Source organism: Oncorhynchus masou, chromosome 2 (genome assembly GCF_036934945.1).
Source record: "Oncorhynchus masou masou isolate Uvic2021 chromosome 2, UVic_Omas_1.1, whole genome shotgun sequence".
Classification (NCBI taxonomy): Eukaryota; Metazoa; Chordata; class Actinopteri; order Salmoniformes; family Salmonidae; genus Oncorhynchus; species Oncorhynchus masou.
Window position 1 is genome coordinate 19,437,511 of NC_088213.1, and position 24,458 is coordinate 19,461,968.

Sequence of the window (24,458 nt, forward strand, 5' to 3'; positions counted from 1 at the left end):
TCAGTGAACATAGTTGGCAACAGTGTTTTGGTGTGTGTGTGTGTCTCTCACCTTGTCCTCCGGGGTACATGCAGCGGAAGGCCCTGCCCAGCTCTTCAGCCTGTACCCTGCCTGCTGGGGTCAGCTCCCCTCCCCACTTCAACACCAGCAGCAGAGAAGGGCACTCCTTACGTGTGTCTGTGGAACAACACATCAGCTTAACTAGCAATCAATTCAATCCTACGTATCGTAAAACCTCAATTGAATGCCCAGGCTGGCTTTAACAGTGTGTGAAGTTGAGTTTGGTTGGAGACCAGTACGTATTGTACTCAGGCATTTAATACAATTCCTATCACTGATAGCACAGTTTGAAATTGAAAACACTTTTGTTACAAATTAGCACACAAAGCATGTGTTACAAAAATGAAAAAAATGAAGATTACGCAAAAGTAACTACAGATAACCTACCTACCACTCTGTGATAAGATAAAACTCACTAATTGGCAATACCGACAATGTTTTTGTCATGCAGGGCTCAAACATCTAGCGCTAGATAGAGAAACAATGACTATGAACTGGAGCAGAGTCGCAATTTGATGTGTTCATGTGAGGAGAAACTGATACCCAGCTCTTACTAGAGACCAGTGTTTATTTGCTGGTATGTCAAGTGGTATCTGGCTACCATAAGACACTGATGCTTGCTGGAGGCTTGGCGCGTAAGGGACGTTTTACGATGGAACACTTTCTACAAATGCAACTCAGACATATAGTACATGGTGCTGGTGGCTAGGGGAAAGCTGCCCCCTTATGATCTAAGCAGTAGAGGTGAATTGCTTCCTCTGTTTTCCCGTTTTCTGCTTCCTACCTTCCTCCTCGCTGGATGTTTTGGGCTGCCCGTGGGGCAGGTAGGTGATCTGCACTTTTCTGTTGATCCCAGAAAAGTGGCCATACCTGGAAAAAAGACAGTAATAGAAAAAAAGGGAGAACCATGTGTTATGACTGTCCATGTTCAGTCAATCATGCATTGAATAGCCTGGGTGTCAGTCTGTTTCTGCTTCAGCCAACTTGCCATTGTCTAGCTAGCTAAAACGTGCCTGGAAATCAGGGACTACGCAATGGTAGTGTTGTTGAACGCAGAACCAGTTAGTCACTGACTTTTTGTTTTAACAGCCTCAACTTTGTTCTGGCTGCTCGTAGATCATTTGTCATTATCATAAACTAGTTACCAGTTCAAAGAGAACTGATTCACTCTTCCTCAATCTTTCAAATGTCTAAGAATTACATCTGATTGGACTAACCTACAGGTTCCATACACTACTTTACAGCTTTGTGATTGCACAGACAAAACTGCGGAAAAATATGAACTGGACAACGCAATCTAGTTTTGATGACATTTCGATAGAACTACGATGGCCCAGAAAGTCAAGAAGCCCCAGGTGAGATTGTGTGCCTAATAACACGTTGGCCTAGTTAGACATGTCACTCACATCTCCAGAACGGTCTTCAGCTGCTCCAGTTTGGATTTCTTCTCTTCGATCTCGCAGTCTTCTCTTCCATCACCCAGTTCTAGCAACAGTTGCCGAGCTATGTCCAGTACCTCCTAACCACACAAAGGAAATGAGCAAAATGACAAAGCCACCAGAGAGATGAAATAGAATGTATTACTTTGAGGAAAATGTTTTAACAGTCTTGTGGTTTACACAAACAAAATGGACAGTTGAAATTAGTTGTCAAATGGGATTCCTACATACAGCTTTGACCATCGAAACACAGGAATTGATACATTTGCGATCAAAGAGCGGTGCGATGGCTAACTAAGTAAGTGAATTCTTTCAACCCACATTTAGCCAAGTTAGTTATATCTTACTAAGTACAGATGTAGTCAAATGAAGAGAAAAATCGCAATTTACAATCGTTTTCTTCTTCTTGATCCTATGCAGTTGTTAATCAAACACACACATGTAAACAAAACAACAATTAAATTAACAGATTTTAGAAGAAAGTGAATCATGCAAGAGTGCCAATATATTTGACCGCATCTGTAAGTAAGTTAGATGTATTATTTACAGTTAGTTAACAATCCCTCCTACACTCATGCGCTAGCTACCGTAACACGTTTCCAAAAATGACAAAGTGGCCACAGTTGTGTTTACATTTGACCAAAATGTGACGTACACTAATCCACTTTCCATGCGTATTGTCCTCCTCCAAGGAGGAAATTATTTCCAGTCTCGTGGTTAACACAAACACATGGACAAGTACAGTTAAAAAGTAAAGTCAGCCATGTAAAATGTGATTCATACAAACATGTGACAGGAATTGATTTATTACTTGGCTAAAGTGAGTAAAATAAATATCAACAGTGAAGTATATCCCCTAAAGGGCTACATACTTTAGAAGAAACAAGGAAAGAAGATATTATACAAACTATCAACCTTCCAGTACAAAAGCCTTTCAAGACCAGAAAGGCCTTTGTACTGAAACGTTGAAACTATACTGCCCTCTTCTCGTGTGGCTTTGTTGGTCGCTCATTCTATTTAGTTACCTGCAGTTGTTTTGGCTTCTTCAGCTTCAATTTCCCTGTCTTGTAACCCCCGTATTTGTCAAACAATTCAAAAAACCTATTGAAGAGACAAAGACATTGTATTTTATACCAAATGCAGTAAAATAAAACTTAATGACTGGTAATTTGTCAGGATTAATATGACACGGTTTAAAGATTTAAAAGAGTTAAATAAAGGTTCGATTAAAAATGTTAAACACAATTAAGGGGTCCTTGACGATCATGACATCTAAGGCATTACACCTAGACTTTACATACAGGGTTACCAAAGAACTCACATGGGATTCCGCACTTCCATCTTCATCTTTTGCTTAGGAGTTCGGTCTCCGTGGCGGATTATTGCGATGACGCAGCGTAACTCCATCCTGATTGGAGGGAATGTGACAGTAAAAAGGAATATGAGTGAACAATGATGGTAGGTCGGGGTAATGACTTTTACCCCATCACTGGCATGTCTAAATAAGCAGAAACTTCACAGTGAAGCCAGTTATCTTTGAGACAGCAGTGGTTTTGATGTTGCAGCTACAGTAAAACTGTACATTTGTCTATCTCAAAGTTTTTGCGCCTACAAGTTTGTCTTGGCAACATTTTACCGATCATATGCACTAACATACTAGTCTGTGAGTGAAAGACTCACATGGTGCCAGATGTGGTTGGGACGATGGGGATGTCCTCAGCCTCAGTAGGGATGGACCAGGGGATGTGGAACTGAGGAGCTAGCTCCCTCATCACTATATTACTGCAGAGGACAAGGAAACACAGTTCACATCATAGAAATACATTATGGTTAACATACAGTCAACATTTACCAACATCTGGATCTTCTGACGGATTATTAACTTCTATGTAACTAGTGAGATAATAATAGCAAGTCATCTGTAGTACCATTTGTTTCCCCACTGACATTGCTGATAGCTACTTTATTGAGGAAACATGTTATTACTATGACTGAAATGTGGTTGTTCCACCTAGCTATCTTAAGATGAATTCACTAACTACATGTCGCTCTGGACAAGAGCGTCTGCTAAAAATCACACACAAAAAAAAAACTTGGAATGATTCAGGATCAGCTGTCCCAAACAACACCCTAGGCTACCTTTAATCAGTTTGTGCTGATCTGGACTAGTTGTTATTGGCTTACAGAGGGGGGGGGGGGGGGGGCAACCTTGATCCTGGAGGGTGACAGGTTAATTTACAAACCAGCGCCAACACTAAACTCAAATAACCAGTCTTCAACAAAGACCACAATTAGTCTAATCAGTTGTGCTACAGCAGGGGTGGATCTGCAGTCTGCCCCTGTTGGAGCAGGAGTCAGAACACGATGGCCCTGTTGGAGCAGGAGTCAGAACACTATGGCCCTGTTGGAGCAGGAGTCAGAACACTATGGCCCTGTTGGAGCAGGAGTCAGAACACTATGGCCCTGTTGGAGCAGGAGTCAGAACACTATGGCCCTGTTGGAGCAGGAGTCAGAACACTATGGCCCTGTTGGAGCAGGAGTCAGAACACTATGGCCCTGTTGGAGCAGGAGTCAGAACACTATGGCCCTGTTGGAGCAGGAGTCAGAACACTATGGCCCTGTTGGAGCAGGAGTCAGAACACTATGGCCCTGTTGGAGCAGGAGTCAGAACACTATGGCCCTGTTGGAGCAGAAGTCAGAACGGGCATAGCCCTGGCATAATGTAACCCTATGAAAACACAATATGACCGAAATAGCCCTGTGGCACATCGTACCCCAGGATCTTGGCACAGTCGTCGTAGTACTTCATGGAGTTCTTGACGAAGCTGAAGCCGTTGACGTCGCAGACGTAGGAGTGACCGTTGGCTCGGAGAAGGTCAAAGCCACACACTGTTTGCTGCAGGGGGAAAAGACAGTCAGATAGGAATGACATGTTGTGTAATTGGGGGTGGCATTATCAAGAATATCAATCAGGGTAAGAGGAGGAAAATGTCCGTATTGAGGGTCTGTATTTGTTGATTCTCCTTTATATGACCTCAGCCTCTGTTCTGTTTTCTCTTGTCACTTCCCTTATCAAAGTGATCGATCAACTTGAGAGTGCACTCAACAGGCTGCCTGGAACTACAGTACGTCAGACCTGGGTTCAAATAGTTTAAGTGCTTTCTTTAGCCTGCCTGGGGTGCTAAGTGGGTGGGGTTTGCACTATTCTATTGGTTCCATTGCAACAGGCAAGCACAGATAGGGTATCTAAAATAGCATTTGAACCCAGGTCTGAACTGTGTACCAGCTCATTAAATAGAAGAGGGGCAAATCAATGACCAATTCCATGTCGACCCATAGCCCCTACCCAGAGGAACTTGATGTAGATTTTATCCAGAGCAGCAAATAGTTCACACCTATCGGCTATTCAGTATAATGTGGCAATCTATTCAGCACCACATGGGAATCGAACCCACAACCAACCGAGCCATAACTGACCTTGAATGCCAGGCAGACCTTGCGGGCCACTAGTTTCTCCATGGCGGTGAGCATGACGGGGTAGCGGATCTCCTTCCCCTCGCTGTCTCTCTCCACCTTCCCATCCAGGGCAGGAGACTTCCTGGCCTCAGCGTGGGCATAGTCAGGCCCCACCGTATACACCTGAGGACACATACACGTGGAGATTTAGTACACACACACACACACACACTGCACTCGCATAAGACAAATAAACAAACATGCATAGATACAGACAGATAAACAGAAATACAGACTGACAATCGCATAACACACACCTTAACGTCCGTCCCGTCCGTTGGCATGAACTCTTCGTAGATGTAGGAGCCAGTCTTCCTCACGTTGCTCTCTGGTGAGTACACACTGCTCCGGCTCCCGATCTACAGGACAGAGGCAACAGCGTCAGAACTACGTACTGTCTACAGCAGTGGTTCCCAAACTCCTTTAGCTCTGTGATCAACTGAAAGCTGTTGGTGTGAACCACCAACTAAACAGACCAATCATTCTACAACGCAGAATAAAACCACCCACCAACAGGTGCCAGGTGGACTAAACACTTGGGAAACGCTGCTCTTCACACGATAGGATTACATTAGGACTGAATGAACGTCCACCATACTACTCAACTGTAACCAGAGTCAAAGAAAGAGACGAGGGTTCATTCATCAGTAGACAGTGTTGCACATCGCTTATGATCTATTCCATTTCAGAGGAAGAACACAGAGCAGCTTACGACAGTCGACTGGGATGCTAATAATGTGTGTGATAAAATCAGCTATTGGGATCGAATGGTTATAAATCCTGACAGAAAACATTGGTCCGTTTTATGAAAGTCCCGAAAGCCCTCAGAATGTGAGGTGAGATCACACTGAGTCAAAAATAATTTCAATGTGCTGTTGTATATTTAGACTATGTATTACTATTAAATCAAATCAAATTTTATTTGTCACATACACATGGTTAATAGATAATGTGAGTGTAGCGAAATGCTTGTGCTTCTAGTTCCCACAATGCAGTAATAACCAACAAGTAATCTAGCTAACAATTCCAAAACTACTATCTTATAGACACAAGTGTGAAGGGAATAAAGAATATGTACATAAAGATATATGAATGAGTGATGGTACAGAGCGGCATAGGCAAGATACAGTAGATGGTATCGAGTACAGTATATACATATGAGATGAGTATGTAAACAAAGTGGCATAGTTAAAGTGGCTAGTGATACATGTATTACATAAAGATGCAGTAGATGATATAGAGTACAGTATATACGTATACATATGAGATGAATAATGTAGGGTATGTAAACATTATATTATATAGCATTGTTTAAAGTGGCTAGTGATATATTTTACATTTCCCATCAATTCCCATTATTAAAGTGGCTGGAGTTGAGTCAGTGTGTTGGCAGCAGCCACTCAATGTTAGTGGTTGCTGTTTAACAGTCTGATGGCCTTGAGATAGAAGCTGTTTTCAGTCTCTCGGTCCCAGCTTTGATGCACCTGTACTGACCTCGCCTTCTGGATGATAGCGGAGTGAACAGGCAGTGGCTCGGGTGGTTGTTGTTCTTGACGATCTTTATGGTCTTCCTGTAACATCGGGTGGTGTCGGTGTCCTGGAGGGCAGGTAGTTTGCCCCCGGTAATGCGTTGACCAGACCTCACTACCCTCTGGAGAGCCTTACGGTTGTGGGCGGAGCAGTTGCCGTACCAGGCGGTGATACAGCCCGACAGGATGCTCTCGATTGTGCATCTGTAGAAGTTTGTGAGTGCTTTTGGTGACAAGCCGAATTTCTTCAGCCTCCTGAGGTTGAAGTGGCGCTGCTGCGCCTTCTTCACGATGCTGTCTGTGTGGGTGGACCAATTCAGTTTGTCTGTGATGTGTATGCCGAGGAACTTAAAACTTACTACCCTCTCCACTACTGTTCCATCGATGTGAATAGGGGGGTGTTCCCTCTGCTGTTTCCTGAAGTCCACAATAATCTCCTTAGTTTTGTTGACGTTGAGTGTGAGGTTATTTTCCTGACACCACACTCCGAGGGCCCTCACCTCCTCCCTGTAGGCCATCTCGTCGTTGTTGGTAATCAAGCCTACCACTCGTGTCGTCCGCAAACTTGATGATTGAGTTGGAGGCGTGCGTGGCCACGCAGTCGTGGGTGAACAGGGAGTACAGGAGAGGGCTCAGAACGCACCCTTGTGGGGCCCCAGTGTTGAGGATCAGCGTGGTGGAGATGTTGTTGCCTACCCTCACCACCTTAATATTGTAAGGTGAAGACGCTGATCTTGGGTCAGTTTTGCATTAACCCCCCCCCAATGGTTAAGGTTACGATTGGGGAGTTGATCCAAGATCTGTACCTAGATGACGTTTCACCTCAGAGCCTGTTATTAGAGCAGGAGGTAGGCCTGGCAGTTGTCATAATCAAGCAACTGGTGTGTACAGTTAAACACATACATATAGAATATGGAACATATAGAGCCAATCACGATAGCTATATTCTATCGGGACATTTCCTAGACGAAACCTAGTCCTGGGGTGAATTCATTAGTTGACACCGTAGCAAAGTGTCGGACGATGTTTTGAAACTAAAGGTTGGTCCATCCCAGTTTCATTCCATTCAGACCCCTTGACTTTTTCCACGTTCTCTTAGGTAACGGCTTCATTCTAAAATAGATTTTTTTAAATTCCCCTCAATCTACACACAATACCCCATAATGACAAATAAAAAAGTTGAAAAAATGTTTTTTAAATGAAATATCACAATTGCATAAGTATTCAGACCCTTTACTCAGTACTTTGTTGAAGTTCCTTTGGCAGGGATTACAGCCTCGAGTCTTATTGGGTATGATGCTACAAGCTTGGCACACCAGTATTTGGAGAGTTTCTCCAGTTTCTCTGCAGATCCTCTCAAGCTCTGTCAGGTTGGATGGGGAGCGTTGCTACACAGCTATTTTCAGGTCTCTCCAGGCTGTGTGCTTAGGGTCTTTGTCCTGTTGGAAGGTGAACCTTCTCCCCAGTCTGAGGTCCTAAGCACTCTGGAGAAGGTATACATCAAGGATCTCTGTACTTTGCTCCGTTCATCTTTCCCTCGATCCTGACTAGACTCCCAGTCCTTGCCACTGAAAAACATCCCCACAGAATGATGCTGCTACCACCATACTTTACCGTAGGGATGGTGCCAGGTTTCCTACAGATGTGAAGCTTGGCACTCAGGCCAAAGAGTTCAATCTTGTTTCTCATGGTCAGAGTCATTTAGGTGCCTTTTGGCAAACTCCATGCGGGCTGTCATGTGCCTTTTACTGAGGAGTGGCTTCCATCTGGCCACTCTACCATAAAGGCCTTATCGGTGGAGTGCTGCAGAAATGGTTGTCCTTCTGGAAGGTTCTCCCACCTACACAGAGGAACTCTGGAGCTCTGTCAGAGTGACCATCAGGTTCTTGGTCACCTCCCTGACCAAGACCCTTCTCCCCCGATTGCTAAATTTGGCCAGGCAGCCAGCTCTAGGAAGAGTCTTGGTGGTTCCAAACTTCATCCAGAAATGTTTTGGTACCCTTCCCCAGATCTGTGCCTTGAAACAATCCTACCTCGGAGCTCTACGAACAATTCCTTCAACCTAATGGCTAAGCTTTTGCTCTAACATGTACTGTCAACTGTAGGACCTTGTATAGGCAGGCGTGTGCCTTTCCATTTATTGGACATGATTTGGAATTTACGACAGGTGGACTCCAATCAAGTTGTAGAAACATCTCATGGATGATCAACGGAAACAGGATTCACCAGAGCTCAATTTCGAGTCTTATAGCAAAGGGTCTGCATACTTGTAAATAAAGCATCTTTTTTTTTATACATTTGCAAAAATTTCTAAAAACCTGTTTTCACTATGTCATTATGGGGCAGTGTGTAGATTGATGGGGGAAAAAAGTATTTAATCCATTTTAGAATATGGTTGCAAGATAACAAAATGTGGTAAAAGTCAAGGGGTCTGAATACTTTCCGAATGCCCGGTGTGTGTTATACCCTACTGGCAGTAGCATAACAGGGGATAACTGAATCCGGACCATCCGTCAGATCAGAAAATAACAGGTTCCTTTTCTTCGTTTGAAAATACTGTTGTAGTAAAGTGATGGTTGTTCTCCTCCCACTGTCAGAATAGGAGGTCTGCATCACAAATGGCACCCTGCTTCCCTATGTAGTGCACTACAGGGGCCCATTGGGCTCTGGTCATAAGTGTCGCACTATATTGGGAATAGGGTGCCATTTGGAACGCAGACTAGATAAAACCTAGCCGTGTCTACACTTGACAGTTCATGCAGCTTTTGTATTCTGATTAGAGTTCTGACCATGGAATTCTGGACCTACATTTAAATGTGTCTACCATGTCCACATTGTGTCTGGATTCCCTTTTCCCACGTAATATTCAAATGCATGTATGCATTCTGCAAACGGTGGAACTGGCTAAATCTGATAACTGGATGGCAGTAGCCAACTACTGTAGCTAACCTCTAACTAGCCAGAAAGCAACATTAAAGGGATTGCAAAGAGGTTAGCATAACTCTAGCCAAACCAAAAATATGTTTTCTAAATAAGATAGCTGGCTAGCATTTGAAGCCAGCAAACACGTTCCTCAATGCTAAGAATGCATTTCCTCCAATGTTTAATGAAAAAAAGGTGCCTCTCGCTCCAAAAACACACAATTTCTGGAGACCTGTGGGCAGACTGCTGATGACATTGCCCACTGTATGCGCTTTCGGTAGCCTGATTGCGTCCAGACTGAGGAGAAATCCACACACAATACATCCCTGACTCCTGAAGTGGTCAGCCAGATCTGAATGCAATCTGACCACACGACCACCTGTCTTTTCAATGCGATCTTCGTAATCTGATAGCAGAGGTTGCATGTCAAGTGCCGACACAGCTCTAATGTCATCGTGTTCCTGCCTGGTTGATGAGGAGCTCAACCAGAGTGAGTGCCTGGTGTGGCTTCACCTATTTAAGTACCCTTAACGTGCTTTAGAATAAGTGCTATTATGCTATGAGGAACTCTTCGGTTGGGGCTAAGGGAGGAGAGGAAGTGTGAGGGAGAAAGAAGCCTGGTCAAAAAGCTACCCAAGGGGCTTTCCCATGTGGGTTAGACAGACGAACGTATTGGGGTCATTTTTTAAGGGTTTAACGGCTTAGGGATCAGAATGTGACCTTTCTGAAGAGGCGCTGGCTTCCCCCTCCTGCTGAGGTGGGGTAGTAGATGTAGACGTTGTGGTCTTCAGCACAGACCGGTTTCTCCACAAAGGGTTTAGGGAACACCTCCCCATTCACCTCCACGTGGTCTTCTCCCTCGACCAGGTTACACTCTGGGGAAGACACACCAATACAAAGTTGTATTTATTAGTGCACACCGCAGCTAAATGTTTTGCAACACAAAACATTATACAAAGAAAATGTGTTTTTTTGGACAAGTTCAGGTAGCCCCTCCTAGTTTCGGTCCACTTCTTCCATTCAGTTTGTAGTGAATACGAACCAGGTGCATATTGTCAGTTCATCGTCATATTCAGACGGTGGTCAGCCCTTTCAACTGTAAATAGTAGGATTCAACCAGTTGAACCTGTACATTATAGTCCCCGTTTCAAAAACAGACAATTACATGTCTTAGTATACCATTGACAGTCCGTACAACCATGCCCTCATACACTGAGTTGTTTTATCAAAATTCTCAAAGTATCATGGCAAGCAAACAAAACATTAAGCAGACTGAATTCCCTGAGGAAATCAGAGTCCTAATGTTAGTTTCTAACAGCTGGTCACATGTTTACACTTCAAGCTACAGCACACAGTATTTGACATAAAGCAGGTTCTTAAAAGGACCATTGACTGGAGTCTGCTTCATGTCCTTTTTTTGACATTGAAGTATCATGATAACACTAACTGACAGCTCTACCTTTACTGAGAAAGGGTTGTAACATTTTAGAAGCATTAAGGGGGGGGGGGGGCAACTCCGGGATGCTGGCATTCTAGGCAGAGTTCCTCTGTCCAGTGTCTATTCGGGGGTATCATCGGATGGGGCCACAGTGTCTCCTGACCCCTCCCGTCTCAGCCTCCAGTATTTATGCTGCAGTAGATTATGTGTCGGGGCCAAGGGTCAGTTTGTTATATCTGGAGTACTTCTCCTGTCTTATCCGGTGTCCTGTATGAATTTAAGTATGCTCTCTGTAATTCTCTCTTTCGGAGGACCTGAGCCCTAGGACCATGCCTCAGGACCTGGCATGATGACTCCTTGCTGTCCCCAGCCCACCTGGCCGTGCTGCTGCTCCAGTTTTAACTGTTCTTCCTGCAGCTATGGAATCCTGACTTGTTCACCAGACGTGCTACCTGTCCCAGACCTATTATTTGACCATGCTGGTAATTTATGAACATCTTGGCCATGTTCTGTTATAATCTCCACCCGGCACAGCCAGAAGAGGACTGGCCACCCCTCATAGTCTGGTTCCTCTCTAGGTTTCTTCCTAGGTTTTGGGCTTTCTAGGGAGTTTTTCCTAGCCAACGTGCTTCAACACCTGCATTGCTTGCTGTTTGGGGTTTAAGGCTGGGTTTCTGTACAGCACTTTGAGATATCAGCTGATGTACGAAGGGCCATATAAATACATTTGATTTTGATTTGTTCTTTTGCCCGTCTTAATCTTTTATTTTTATTGGCCAGTCTGAAACATGGCTTTTTCTTTGCAACGCTGCCTAGAAGGCCAGCATCCCAGAGTCGCCTCTTCACTGTTGCCATTGAGACTGGTGTTTTGCAGGTACTAATTAATGAAGTTGCCAGTTGAGGACTTGTGAGGCATCTGTTTCTCAAAGTAGACACTAATGTACTTGTCCTCTTGCTGAAATTGTGCACCGGGGCCTCCCAATCCTCTTTCTATTCTGGTTAGAGCCCGTTTGCGGTGTTCTGTGAAGGGAGTAGTACACAGCGTTGTACAAGATCTTCAATTTCTTGGCAATTTCTCGCATAGAATAGCCTTCATTTCTCAGAACAAAAAGAGACTGACGAGTTTCAGAAGAAAGAAAGATGCTCTCGATACTCAACTAGTCTAAAGGCCAGTTCTCTTGCTTCTTTAAACAGCACAATAGTTTTCAGCTGTGCTAAAAATTGCAAAAGGGATTAGCTAACACAACGTGCCATTGGAACACAGGAGTGATGGTTGCTGATAATGGGCCTCTGTACGCCTATGTAGACATTCATTTTTTTTTTATTAAAAAAACATGTAAATAACATTCAGCTACAATAGTCATTTACAACATTAACAATGTCTACACTGTATTTCTGATCAATTTTGTTATTTTAAAATGGACAAAAAAAAAAAAAAAAAAAAAAAAAAAATCGCTTTCTTTAAAAAAAAACAAGGACATTTCTAAGTGACCCCAAACTTTTGAACGGAAGTGTATGTATTTCTATCAAAATGTTCTACAACATAGTGCCCTGCTGAACACGCCCAGTTATCTTCGAACCCTAATGACTGATTTACACTACAGGGCAGAGACAGAATATTGACCATTCCTGATGGGACAGTCAACGCTTGACCTATGGGGAACACACACTGACCGTCAGGTTTATCTGGGTCGCGGTTCAGCACAGCGTAGCGTGGCAGATCGATGCCTTCCTGCTGCAGGATACGATACACCTCCCTCCTACAAAACAGACAAAACATAACATTCAGCATTCAAGTGAGAGATAGTCAGCCATCTCACTTAACATGAATGCTGTATATCGAAGGCAGCACACATCACCACGTGACACCAGTCCAAACAATGCTGGTCACACATCACCACCAGTAATCACCATAATATAACATCATACGGTCCTTATTCCACATAAGACCTCCAGAACAGCACAGTATTCACCATGATGCTCTGTGATAGCTACACCCCTCTAATCAGAACGCTAGGGTTGTCCCGATACATGGCAAATATGGTAAATAGTGTCTTATTACTTGGATAATAAACACGTGACTCTGGGTAACAAAATAAGGCCGTTTGTTTCCCAACATCAGTTCTGTTTTCCTCAAGAAATGAAGTCTGCTTCTTGTTTTATTAGCTTGCCATGATACTTCTACATCGGAGTATTGTGATACTGTTGTCATGACAACCCTACCGTATGCATCTCTAGTTTTGGTTGTACCTGTCCTGTATGTAGTACTGTGTGTTCAGGTCATTGATGAGCAGTGGGTTTCGGAGATTGGCGTAGCTCACTGCCTTGTCCAGCGGGAATCCTACAAATTCAAATGCAACACCAACTGTTAGCAAATCCTATACGCAGGCTACACAGTATGTGCAAACTTCACCAGGGGCAAGAATGGGACACATTAATGAAGACAGACAAGTGAAAGTAATTGAAATGAGTGGGCAAACATTGTTCAACTGGGTTTCTCCAACACTTTGCTAAAAATCAATGGTAGCAAATTTAGTCACATTAGTCAAAACAGGCCGTTTGTGGTGTCAGACAGAATTACTCAAGATGGGTTGAAGACGAGTAATGCTGACACAGCGTGGTACGAGAACGGGCTGTCTGTGTGTGTGTGTGTATATATGATGTAGTGTGTTTAAATATGTGTAATCACTTTTTGGACTATAGAATAATGGGTGGGGTAATTCAGTTGAATACAGTTATTGCATCAGCGAACAGAGTTGGTGGGTGTGTGTATTCCACCTTTGGAGTGGAAGGAGACGAGGCAGTCACACAGGGGCCATTTGTCCACAGGCTCGTTGAGAATGACGTCCTCAGGGAAGATGACCACAGTGATGTACTCAAACCTGCACAGACGCTCCAGGATCTGGGTCATGGGCTTTGACTTGGACTTCTTCATCATGGAACAGATCCCCACCACGATCTGTCGCTCCGGGGGCTGAGAGGGAGGGAGGGAGGGAGATCACTTTGAGTTAGGCTACTTTGACGACAGTCTTGAGTAGCTTTCCAACCAGTCAACCAACTAGTCAATGAAATGGATCAACAGTTGTCACAAAAGTGCTTTACAGTTGAGTAGTCTCATGCAGTCTTACATGATCTTGTGCTGTGGAATTAGCCCTAATATCTGTAGCCTCCATTGTGATGGTATCTACAGTTGAAGTCAGAAGTTTACATACACCTTAGCCAAATACATTTAAACTCAGTTTCACAATTCCTGACATTTAATCCTAGTAAATTATTCCCTGGTCAACTAGGATCACCACTTTATTTTAAGAATGTGATATGCCAGAATAATAAGAGAGAATTATTTATTTTAGCTTTTATTTCTTTCATCAAATTCCTAGTGGGTCAGAAGTTGACATACTAATTGATCGTATTTGGTAGAATTGCCTTTAAATTGTTTAACTTGGGTCAAACATTTCATGTAGCCTCAAAACAAGCTTCCCACAATAAGTTGGGTGAATTTTGGCCCATTCCTCCTGACAGAGCTGGTGTAACTGAGTCAGGTTTGTAGGCCTCCTTGCTCGCACACGCTTTCTCAGTTCTGACCACAAATTTACTATAGGATTGAGGTCAGGACTTTGTGATGGCCTCTCCAATACATTGACTTTGTTGTCCTTAAGCCATTTTGTCCATTGTCCATTTGGAAGATCCATTTGTGACCAAGCTTTAACTTCCTGACTGATGTCTTGAGATATTGAAGCAACATATCCACCTAATTTCCCTTCCTCATGATGCAATCTATTTTGTGAAGAGCACCAGTCCCTCCTGCAGCAAAGCACCCCCACAACATGATGCTGCCACCCCTGTGCTTCATGGTTGGGATGGTGTTCTTTAACTTACAAGCCTCCTCATTCAAACATAACGATGGTAATTATGGCCAAACAGTTCTATTTTTGTTTCATCAGACCAGAGGACATTTCTACAAAAAGTACAATCTTTGTCCCCATGTGCAGTTGCAAACCGTAGTCTGGCATTTTTAATGACTGTTTTGGAGCAGTGGCTTCTTCCTTGCTGAGTGGTTATGTCGTTATAGAACTCGTTTTACTGTGGATATAGATACTTTTGTACCGGTTTCCTCCAGCATCTTCACAAGGTCCTTTGCTGTTGTTCTTGGATTGATTTGCACTTCTCGCACCAAAGTACATTCATCTCTAAGAGACAGAACGCATCTCCTTCCTGAGCGGTATGACGGCTGTCTGGTCCCATGGTGTTTATACTTGCGTACTATTGTTTGTACAGATGAACATGGTACCTTCAGGAAGAAATTGCTCCCAAGCATGAACCAGACTTTTTTCTCCCTGAGGTCTTGGCTGATTTCTTGTGGTTTTCCCATGATGTCAAGCAAAGAGGCACTGAGTTTGAAGGTAGACCTTGGTACACCTCCAATTGACTCAAATGATGTCAATTAGCCTATCAGAAGCTTATAAAGCCATGACATCATTTTATGGAATTTCCAAGCTGTTTAAAGGCACAGTCAACTTAGTGTAGGTAAACTTCTGACCCACTGGAATTGTGATACCGTGAATTATAAGTGAAATAATCTGTCTGTAAACAATTGTTGAAAAAATTACTTGTGTCATGCACAAAGTAGATGTCCTGACCGACTTGCCAAAACTATAGTTTGTAAACAAGAAATTTGTGGAGTGGTTGAAAAATGAGTTTTAATGACTCCAACCAAAGTGTATGTAAACTTCTGACTTCAACTGTAATAGTAATGGAGGTTACCATATCAGGGCCAGTTGTCTAATGTACTTTCATGCGGGTGATTCATATGTGACATCGTGAGGCCTGATGTAATCTTGTGTCTTCTCGTCTCTTGCGGTCTCACCGAGTCTGTGTCCTCGTCGTCCTCGTACAGCTCCATGTCGGTCCTCATGCTGCAGCCGTCGTAGTCCTCCAGGCCCTCGCTCTCATCGTCCTCGCAGCCCACGAAGAATCTGGGAGCGCCGCGCTGGCTCTCGCCCGGGCTGGCGGGCTCTGACATCACAATCCCCGGCGGCAGCCCTCAGCGTCCCGCCGCGCCATCGCACACCAACTCACCGCCGGGGAGGGCCGCCGATGGAGGCGCACAAGGCCTACTAGGAGCTGATTGGCTGGTGACTCAAGTCTCGAGGTGTGCTAAACTGCTCTGTGGGGTGTATTAGGTTGGGGTGGTAGGGGGTTGGGTGAGGAAGGGAAGGGGATACAAGAGCTGGTCCTGGGGCAGGGGGAATGTGTTGAGGGTTAAGTTGTAATAGGTGTGTGACAGACTATGTTAGTAGTAGTGGTGGTGATGGTGTTTCTGGGGTGGGGTTGCTGAGGCCTCATTCTTTACTTAGCGGGTAAAGATCTCATGTTTCGGGCCTGGCCTGGGGCTGGGCTTCTTGTGTGGTCTCAGGACTAGTAGGGGTAGATCCAACTATAATGGGACCGCAGCCCATTCCTCTATGCTTGTCCAAGATCAACAGAGTCTAGAAATGAAACAGAGAGATTATAGAGGATATTCAATAGCAGGTACCCCAGGGGTACACGCAATGCGGCGAATAAAAATGTGATTCACATGTAAATACAAAAATCTATAACAAAAGTTTAAATAAAAAACAAATAATAATTCACATTTTCAAGCAGTCCATTTAGTAAGGCCTGCCATCCATAGACACATACCAGCTTTACTGATAGTACTGCTACTACCAGCAGTACTACACCTGCACCTGTCGATGACAAGTTGTTCTGCTTCCACGAGCACATCCAATGCTCGCATCAGTAATTCGACATGTGAAGGACCAGCTAGCATGGACACTGAAAGTTGTGAATCTGATGCAGCCGAAGAGCTACTGCCCCCTTACCAGGGAAAGCACCGAACAGACAATGACGTTAGACGATCGAAGATGCACAAATATGATGAGAACTACATTGATTTGATTCACTTACATTGAGATAGTGCCTTTCCTCAGACACAGTGTGTTACAGTATATGTGCAAAAGTACTATCTCACAACTCGATGAAACCGTCAATCTTGCGCAGACATTTAGAAACAAAACATCCCAATTTGAAAAATAAGCCACAGGTGTTCTTTGGGTGAGAATTAAAATGACTTTCAAGTAGTAAGACATGTATAAAAGCAACAGATACCATTAATAAGAAGGTGCTAGATGCGTCTTATATGGTGAGCTAACGAGTGCCTAGGACAGGCAAGCCCCATACTATTGTGGAGGACTTAACTATTCCTGCTGCCGCAGATATGGCTGGGACAATGCTGGGAGAAAAGGCAACAACAAAAAATACAGACAATTCCTTCATCAAACAACACACTGTTTCACAACACATCAGTGACATGGCAGGAGATGTTTTGAAACAATTATTGCTTCGCATACAAGCCAGTGAATTCTATGCATTACAACTGGATGAGTCAGACGTGGCGGGCCTGGCACAGCTCCTGGTATGTGTACGTTACGTTTATGGGGGGGTCAATTAAGGAAGACATCCTCTTCTGCAAACCAGGAGAGGATATTTTTGAAGTACTGCACAGCTTTGTGACATTAAATGGACTTTGGTGGTCAAGATGTGTTGGTATCTGTGCTGATGGCGGAAAGGCCATGACAGGGAGACATAGTGGAGTGGTAACGCGTGTGCAAGCAGTTGCCCCCGACGCCACTTGGGTATATGGCAGCATCCACTGAGAGGCTCTTGCTGCCAAGGGAAATACGTTTTGGACACTACAGTGAAAATGGTTAACTTTGTTAAAGCAAGGCCCCTGAACTCATGTATTTTCTGCACAACGCAATGATGGGGCAGTGACCATGTAACGCTTTTATAACATACTGAAGTGTGCTGGTTATCAAGGGGCAAAGTATTGACATGTTTTTTAAAATTGAGAAACAAGCTTAAAGTTTTTACTGACCATAATTCTCACTTGTCTGACTGGTTGCATGATGACGAGTTTCTCACACAACTGGCCTGTCTGGGTGATGTTTTTTCCTCACCTGAATGATCTGAATCTAGGATTACAGGGACTCTCCGCAACTATATTAAATGTGCGGGACGAAATTGAGGCTATGATTAAGAAGTTGGAGCTCTTCTCTGTCTGCATTAACAAGGACAACACACAGGTCTTTCCATCATTGCATGATTTTGTCTGCAAATTAACTCAAGCTTACGGACAATGTCAAATGTGATACAGCGAGTGAGTTGTGTTCGCAATTACTTTTCTGAAATGGATGACACAAACAACTGGATTCATTATCCCTTTCATGCCCTGCCTCCAATCCACTTACCGATATCTGAACAAGAGAGCCTCATCGAAAATGACAACAAGCAGTTGTGTGAAAATGTAATTTAATCAGAAGCCACTGGCAGATTTCAGGATTGGGCTGCGCTCAGAGTATCCTGCCTTGGCAAATCACACTGTTAAGACACTGATGCCCTTTGCAACCACGTATCTATGTGAGAGTGGATTCTCAGCCCGCACTGACATGAAAACAGAATACAGGCACAGACTGTGGGAAATGATTTGAGGCCGAGACTCTCCGATGCAACCCAACATTGCAGAGTTATGAACATCCTTTCAAGTTACTCACATTCTTCGATGAACAAATAAGGTTTTGTATGTAAGATGGTTAAATAAAGACCAACATGTATTATTATTTGTGCCCTATCAGGGATTGAAAAACCTCAGGAAGAACACATCTGTTGTATGTGTTGTGTGGATGATTTGACATCAGCACTGAACTGTGGTCGCAGGTCTGTGTCCCATGACAGAGCAGCACTGGCCTACATGGCCGATTACTAAGCTCTCGGTTAGCTGTTACCACTCATTACAACCTGACACATCATACAGAACTTTGGAAGACAAGCCTCTTGTAGAGACAATATCCAGCCAGTTGATTCCCATCAGGAGAGCTGTTATTCAGACGGTTACTAATATTCTGTGCCTGGCTGAGTATTATAGAATAGCATAGTCAGGCTACAAAATATGTTGCCTAATTACTGCACAAAAGCATCTTACATGCCTGGACATGTCAACAACAAAAAACCTAGCGAAGAAAATGGAGAAGCCTAAAACGTGATTACCTACAATATAGGAACTAGGTAGGGGTAGAGGAGGAACTGCAGGTGAGTGTGTAGAACCAATCAGGTCTAATTACTCTACCTACTTGAACGATGCTGCATTAAAATCACATCATAAAGAGACAGAAATGTCAACACAAAATCCTGTACTTGCCAGCACTGACTAAATGAAAGCTCGGCACAAACAGAACACTGCTGTTTGATATCTGCCCCTAACTCCCATACAAAGCTCAGTTCTGCTGACTGTGTGAAAGTAGCAAAGTCCATGGTACATTAGCCATCATCACTAATGGTAGGCTAGATGACGTTACAGTGACTATTAGCCGTGAAAAAGCTCAGACAATTTAGGCTATCCATGTGAGTAATGGCACAGTTAGGTAAACAGTGGCAGGACACGTATAGACTACAATAAATCTCACATCCAATTCTAACCACCCACCACATATATGTTTTATTTTAGGCTACGTTCCCCAACACAGAGGTCATTCAAAAATAGCCTAATCATATAGGCTAGAATCTAACTGAAAAATCATAATGAGTGTTGATTCATCTTCACAAATCTATCAATCTGCACACCAAAGTAAGCCGGTTAACTTCTCTAGGGTAGGGGCATCATTTGGAATTTTGGATGAAAAGCATGCCCAAATGAAACTGCCTGCTTCTCTGGCCCAGAAGATATGATATGCTGGTAGATTTGGATATAAAACACTAAAGTTTCCAAAACTGTTAAAATAGTGTCTGAGTATAACACAACTGATTTGACAGATGAAAACCTGAGAAAAATCCATTCGGGAAGTAGTTTTTTTTTTTTTTTTTTTTGTAGTTTTCTATTCAATGCCATTACAGTATCCATTGACTTAGGACTCATATTGCAGTTCCTCAGCCTTCCACTAGATGTCAACAGTCTTTAGAAATGGTTTCAGGCGTGTATTCTGAAAAATTAGGAAGTAAGAGCAGTCTGAATGGGTGGGCCTTAAAGTGTCAGAGCTTTTTCATGTGTCCGACCGAGAGTACCTTTCTTGTTTATCTTTTATATTGACAACGTTATTGTGCGGTTGAAATATTATCGATTATTTAGGCTAAAAACAACCTGGATTGAATATAAACATCGTTTGACATGTTTCTATGAACTTTAAGGATACAATTTGGATTTTTGGCTGCCTGTTTTGACTGCATTTGAGCCTGTGGATTACTGAAGAAAACACACAAACAAAACAGAGGTTTTTGGATATAAAGAGACTATCGAACAAAAGGAATATTTATTGAGTAAATGAATGTCTGCTGAGTGCAACCATATGAAGATCATCAAAGGGATTAATTATCTCTCTATTTCTGACTTGTGTAACTCCTCTACTTGGCTGGTTACTGTTTAATGATTTGTCTGCTGGGCTATGTTCTCAACTAATCTTAAGGTATGCTTTCGCCCTAAAGCATTTTAAAAATCTGACACCGTGGTTGGATTCACAAGAAGTTACTCTTTAAACCTATGTAAAATATGTTTTGTTTTCTGAATTTTTATAATGAGTATTTCTGTATTTGTATTTGGCGCCCAGCAGTTTCACTGGCTGTTGAAGAGGTGGGACGCTAACGTCTCACGTACCCAAGAGAGGTTAAGCCCTATAAGCTGACAGGGAACGTACCATTAGAAGGATTTCCTTCTATGAACAATCTCTCACACACCAGTCTTGATCTGTCAACAGAGGACAGTCAGTAACACATGGCATCAAATAGTATTAGATTAAAACCCAGGTAAACATAAGGAAAATCCCTTTTACATCTTGGCATGCTGTTTATTTAAAGTAAACTCTTTCCCTAGTTAACTTAAGGGGATTAACCAGGGCTTTGGAGCTGGGGTGTAAACTCCTCTATTACACCTGTTCACTCAGGGCTGCAGGGGCAGCATGGGGTGAGAGCTATTCCTTTCTCTTGGGTCATTAGGCTACACTGGCTAACAGTAAGACTCATCTCAGACAAACTTACAAATAGGTTTTATGTACCTGTGCGGTGCATCCAGGTAGAGTCCAATAGAGTTGAAATTTTAAAACAAAATAATCTTTGCAAATTAAGATTTATCTTGTTCCATATCAATGTCGGGTAACCAAAGAATGTACCAACTCATTACCTAAATATAAAAGCAATCTGATGTTGCTGACTTGATGGCTGCACAGAACACTAGTTGTATAAACAGTATGCCAAATTCTAGCCCATGATGTACTCTTAAGGAGCCTATCGTTACCCCTAGAGGTCCAAGGACCGTATGTTATTTTCAGAGGTAGACTGGCTCTGACAGCCAAAACAGCCCATCACTCCATCTAAACTTGAATCACTTGCGATACAGTCCTAGAACCATAAAGCCCTCTACGTCCTGTGTGGCTCAGTCGGTAGAGCATGACGCTTGCAACGCCAAGCGTCATGGGTTCGATTCCCGCTAGGGTCACCCATATGTAAAAGTAGTGGCCCCAGCCGACTTGTAAGTCGCTTTGGACAAAAGCGTCTGCTAAATGGGATATATTTATATTATTATTATTACTTTCATATCAGATCAATTATTCCACAAATGCAAAAAACACTTACTGTGCACTGTTTCAACCGGCTTTATCAGTTGCAGCCAACAGTATCTTTCAGTAAGTTTCTGGCTGCCTTCGTTACATACAGGTGTTCTGAGCATTCTAGATAGCTAATTAGCACAGGTGGTCCCTCTGTCTTCCATATTAACGCAGTGTAACATGGAGATATGTCCGTGTGGGAACACTACACCCCCCCCCCCCCACACACACACACACACACACACACACACACAAACAGGTCTCAATTTAACGTTTAATTATAAATAAATAAAAAATTATATACTCCCCCATACATAAGACACCTTCGTCCAATAACTTGTGTAATGGAACAGATTCATGATCAAATTCATGATACCAATAAACATTTACATATTGTCTTTTTGTGTGTGTAATGAATGTCTATTAAAGCATAACATAAATAAACAATTACATCCAAATGTAAATATTTGTTATTAATATAATGAATTTCGCATACTATTTATAGGGCAGGGTGAACACTCACATCCTGCATTGACGAGAGAGTTGTAAACGGTTGCAGATGCACGCAGCAGTCTTTCATCAAATCAATGTTACATCTTGCGAGATGTTGATTGTCCTATTGTTTTAAAGCCCTGATATGTCGTTGTGTCAACATGAGGGTTGAACCTCGGCCCTCTTATCCACAGAGCAGGGAGAGAAGACATAATTTGTTGTCGGCTTCAAAACCATGATCAAAACTAGCTAACGTTAGTGTGAATAAATCAGCAAGCTAGGTTAGATTAGCTAGCTACGTTAGCTATTTTATCCGAACACCTCGAATAATACTAGCTATAGTTAACTACCTAGGCTATCTTAAATAACAGAGCAATAATAATAATAAATAACATTGGTATCATAGCTAGATAGCTGAACACATAACAGTAACGTTAGCTAGCTACGTTTGCAAACCCGGCTGTACTAGCTAAGACTGGTAACGCTAGTTAGCTATGTAATCAAGTCTGTATTCGTGACATTTTTGTTTGTAATCAATGCCCCCCGTGACTCAGCTAGCTAGTACTGTAGTCATTATACCAGATATAACTGTCGATGATAATTAATCAACAAGTTACTTACGAAGTGGCTATATCGTTTTGTTGACGTCTTTTCGCCTCTTTCCCCTTTGACAGCTTTCAAGAGATACCTCACTTCTTCTTCGGTGAAGTTTATTGGCATCCAATAAACGTTGCATTATGGCCACCTACTACTACTACTTCTTCTTCGGTGGAGATTATCGGCGGTTGGCATCCAATGTTGTGGTGCATTACCACCACCTACTGTACTGGAATGTGAGACAGAGAGAAACTAAATCCTATCTGACAGCCCCGTTGCTCTTAAAAAAAAATATATATATTTGAGACTATATCTAATGACGTTCTACTCAATCCACTCTTTAAAATAATTTCCTGTATCCCCTTCTCCCTCATACTAGATATCAGCCTCTCTCTCTCCCTCTGATACTGCCCACACTGTAGCAATACATGCTCCACGGTCTCTGTTCCCTGGCAATAATCACACTTTCCTGTTGGATGCTTTCCTGTCACATTTAAGTCTTATTTAACTGGCTGTATCTCACCCTTAATCTTGTAAAAAATAGACTCCTCTCTTCTGTCCCTTCCTGCCGTCCTCCCCTCCCTGACTTTCCTCTGTACTTGAAATAAATACCTGCCCTTAGTATATCTATTCCACTGCTCCTGCCATCTCTGCACCATCACTGTCCATATCAGTCTTTTTGCCTCTGCCTTGCTCATTGAAACTACAACATCCCTATTTCTTAGTGCTTGTTTAGCCAGTACATCAACTGCCTCGTTCCCTTCCACCCCACATGGGCTGGGACCCAAGTAAATCTTATCTGTATACCCATCTGTCTAATCCTGCAATGGGTTTGTAGCACCTCATAAGCAGGTCTTGTCTGCTACGTGATCTAAAGGACTGGAGACTCATTAACACTGCACAGGAATCAGAGCAAATAACTACTCTTTCTGGCCTGACTTCCTCCACCCACTGCAAGACCAACAGTATGGCCATCAATGTTGCCGTATATACAGCCATAGGATCTGTAATACGTTTCCTGACTTCCACCCCACATTGCTGCACTACAAATGCTGACCATCTTTTGAACCATATGTGTAAATGGCCACAAAATCCTGATACACAATATCCAAGGACAGGAGGTGGCAGGTAGCCTAGTGGTTAGAGTGTTAGAATAGTAACCGAAAGGTTGCAAGATCAAATCCCCGAGCTGACAAGGTAAAAATCTGTCATTCTTCCCCTGAACAAGGCAGTTAACCCACTGTTCCTAGGCTGTCATTGAAAATAATAATTTGTTCTTAACTAACTTAACTAGTTAAGGAAAAAAGCTACCATTGGACTAATCTCCCTTCCATACAGTCCCATCTCCTTTGCCTGGGTATTACCCACCCAAAGCTTATGTTCTGTCTTTGCTCATGTTCCCAACATGCCTGTAGAATGAGACATTCAGCACCTTCTTACACTTTCCCACCACTCTCTCAATGTGTTCTGCCCAGGTCAGTCTAGTGTCAAAGAAACCTGAAGACCCCCACCCTCTCCAAGTTTCTCCCATACAACCTCAAGCATACCTCACCTTCTTCCTGGTAAAGAACACTGTCTGAGTTTTCTCTAGAGAACCTGAATCTCCACATTAATGGCCACCGATCTACCTCATCTATTGCTTCCTGACTATGTATGGCACATTTCTGCAAGTAACGACCTCCCAATATCCGGCTGTACCTGAGAGTAAACATAATTGATCATGATTGAGAACAACAGAGGACTAATCATGTTCCGTTCTGTGCCATTATCCACCAAGTAGCTGCCTGATATTGACTTTCTCACCCTCACCTGGATAGACCTTCCAAACAGGAAA

General features: G+C 43.0%; 1 protein-coding gene across 5 annotated transcripts in view; it reads right to left on the bottom strand.

Moving 5' to 3' along the window:
• The window catches only part of ppip5k1a (diphosphoinositol pentakisphosphate kinase 1a), a 44,258-nt gene extending 21,469 nt beyond the window's left edge, over positions 1-22,789 (bottom strand). For 4 of the 5 annotated variants that reach the window (XM_064989791.1, XM_064989774.1, XM_064989784.1 and 1 more), the window contains exons 1-15: positions 22,649-22,755; positions 15,772-16,393; positions 13,683-13,878; positions 13,155-13,245; positions 12,579-12,664; positions 10,187-10,341; positions 5,273-5,374; positions 4,977-5,138; positions 4,274-4,395; positions 3,180-3,281; positions 2,821-2,907; positions 2,525-2,600; positions 1,467-1,579; positions 845-930; positions 52-177 (exon numbers count right to left, since the gene is read on the bottom strand). In XM_064989791.1, the coding sequence (XP_064845863.1) occupies positions 52-177; positions 845-930; positions 1,467-1,579; positions 2,525-2,600; positions 2,821-2,907; positions 3,180-3,281; positions 4,274-4,395; positions 4,977-5,138; positions 5,273-5,374; positions 10,187-10,341; positions 12,579-12,664; positions 13,155-13,245; positions 13,683-13,878; positions 15,772-15,927 (1,660 nt within the window). In that variant the 5' untranslated portion in view covers positions 15,928-16,393; positions 22,649-22,755. Of the gene's footprint in view, positions 1-51; positions 178-844; positions 931-1,466; positions 1,580-2,524; positions 2,601-2,820; positions 2,908-3,179; positions 3,282-4,273; positions 4,396-4,976; positions 5,139-5,272; positions 5,375-10,186; positions 10,342-12,578; positions 12,665-13,154; positions 13,246-13,682; positions 13,879-15,771; positions 16,394-22,648 lie in introns of all 5 variants that reach the window. The other variant, XM_064989765.1, reaches the window with a different exon arrangement.
• Between the last annotated feature and the right edge of the window lie 1,669 nt (positions 22,790-24,458).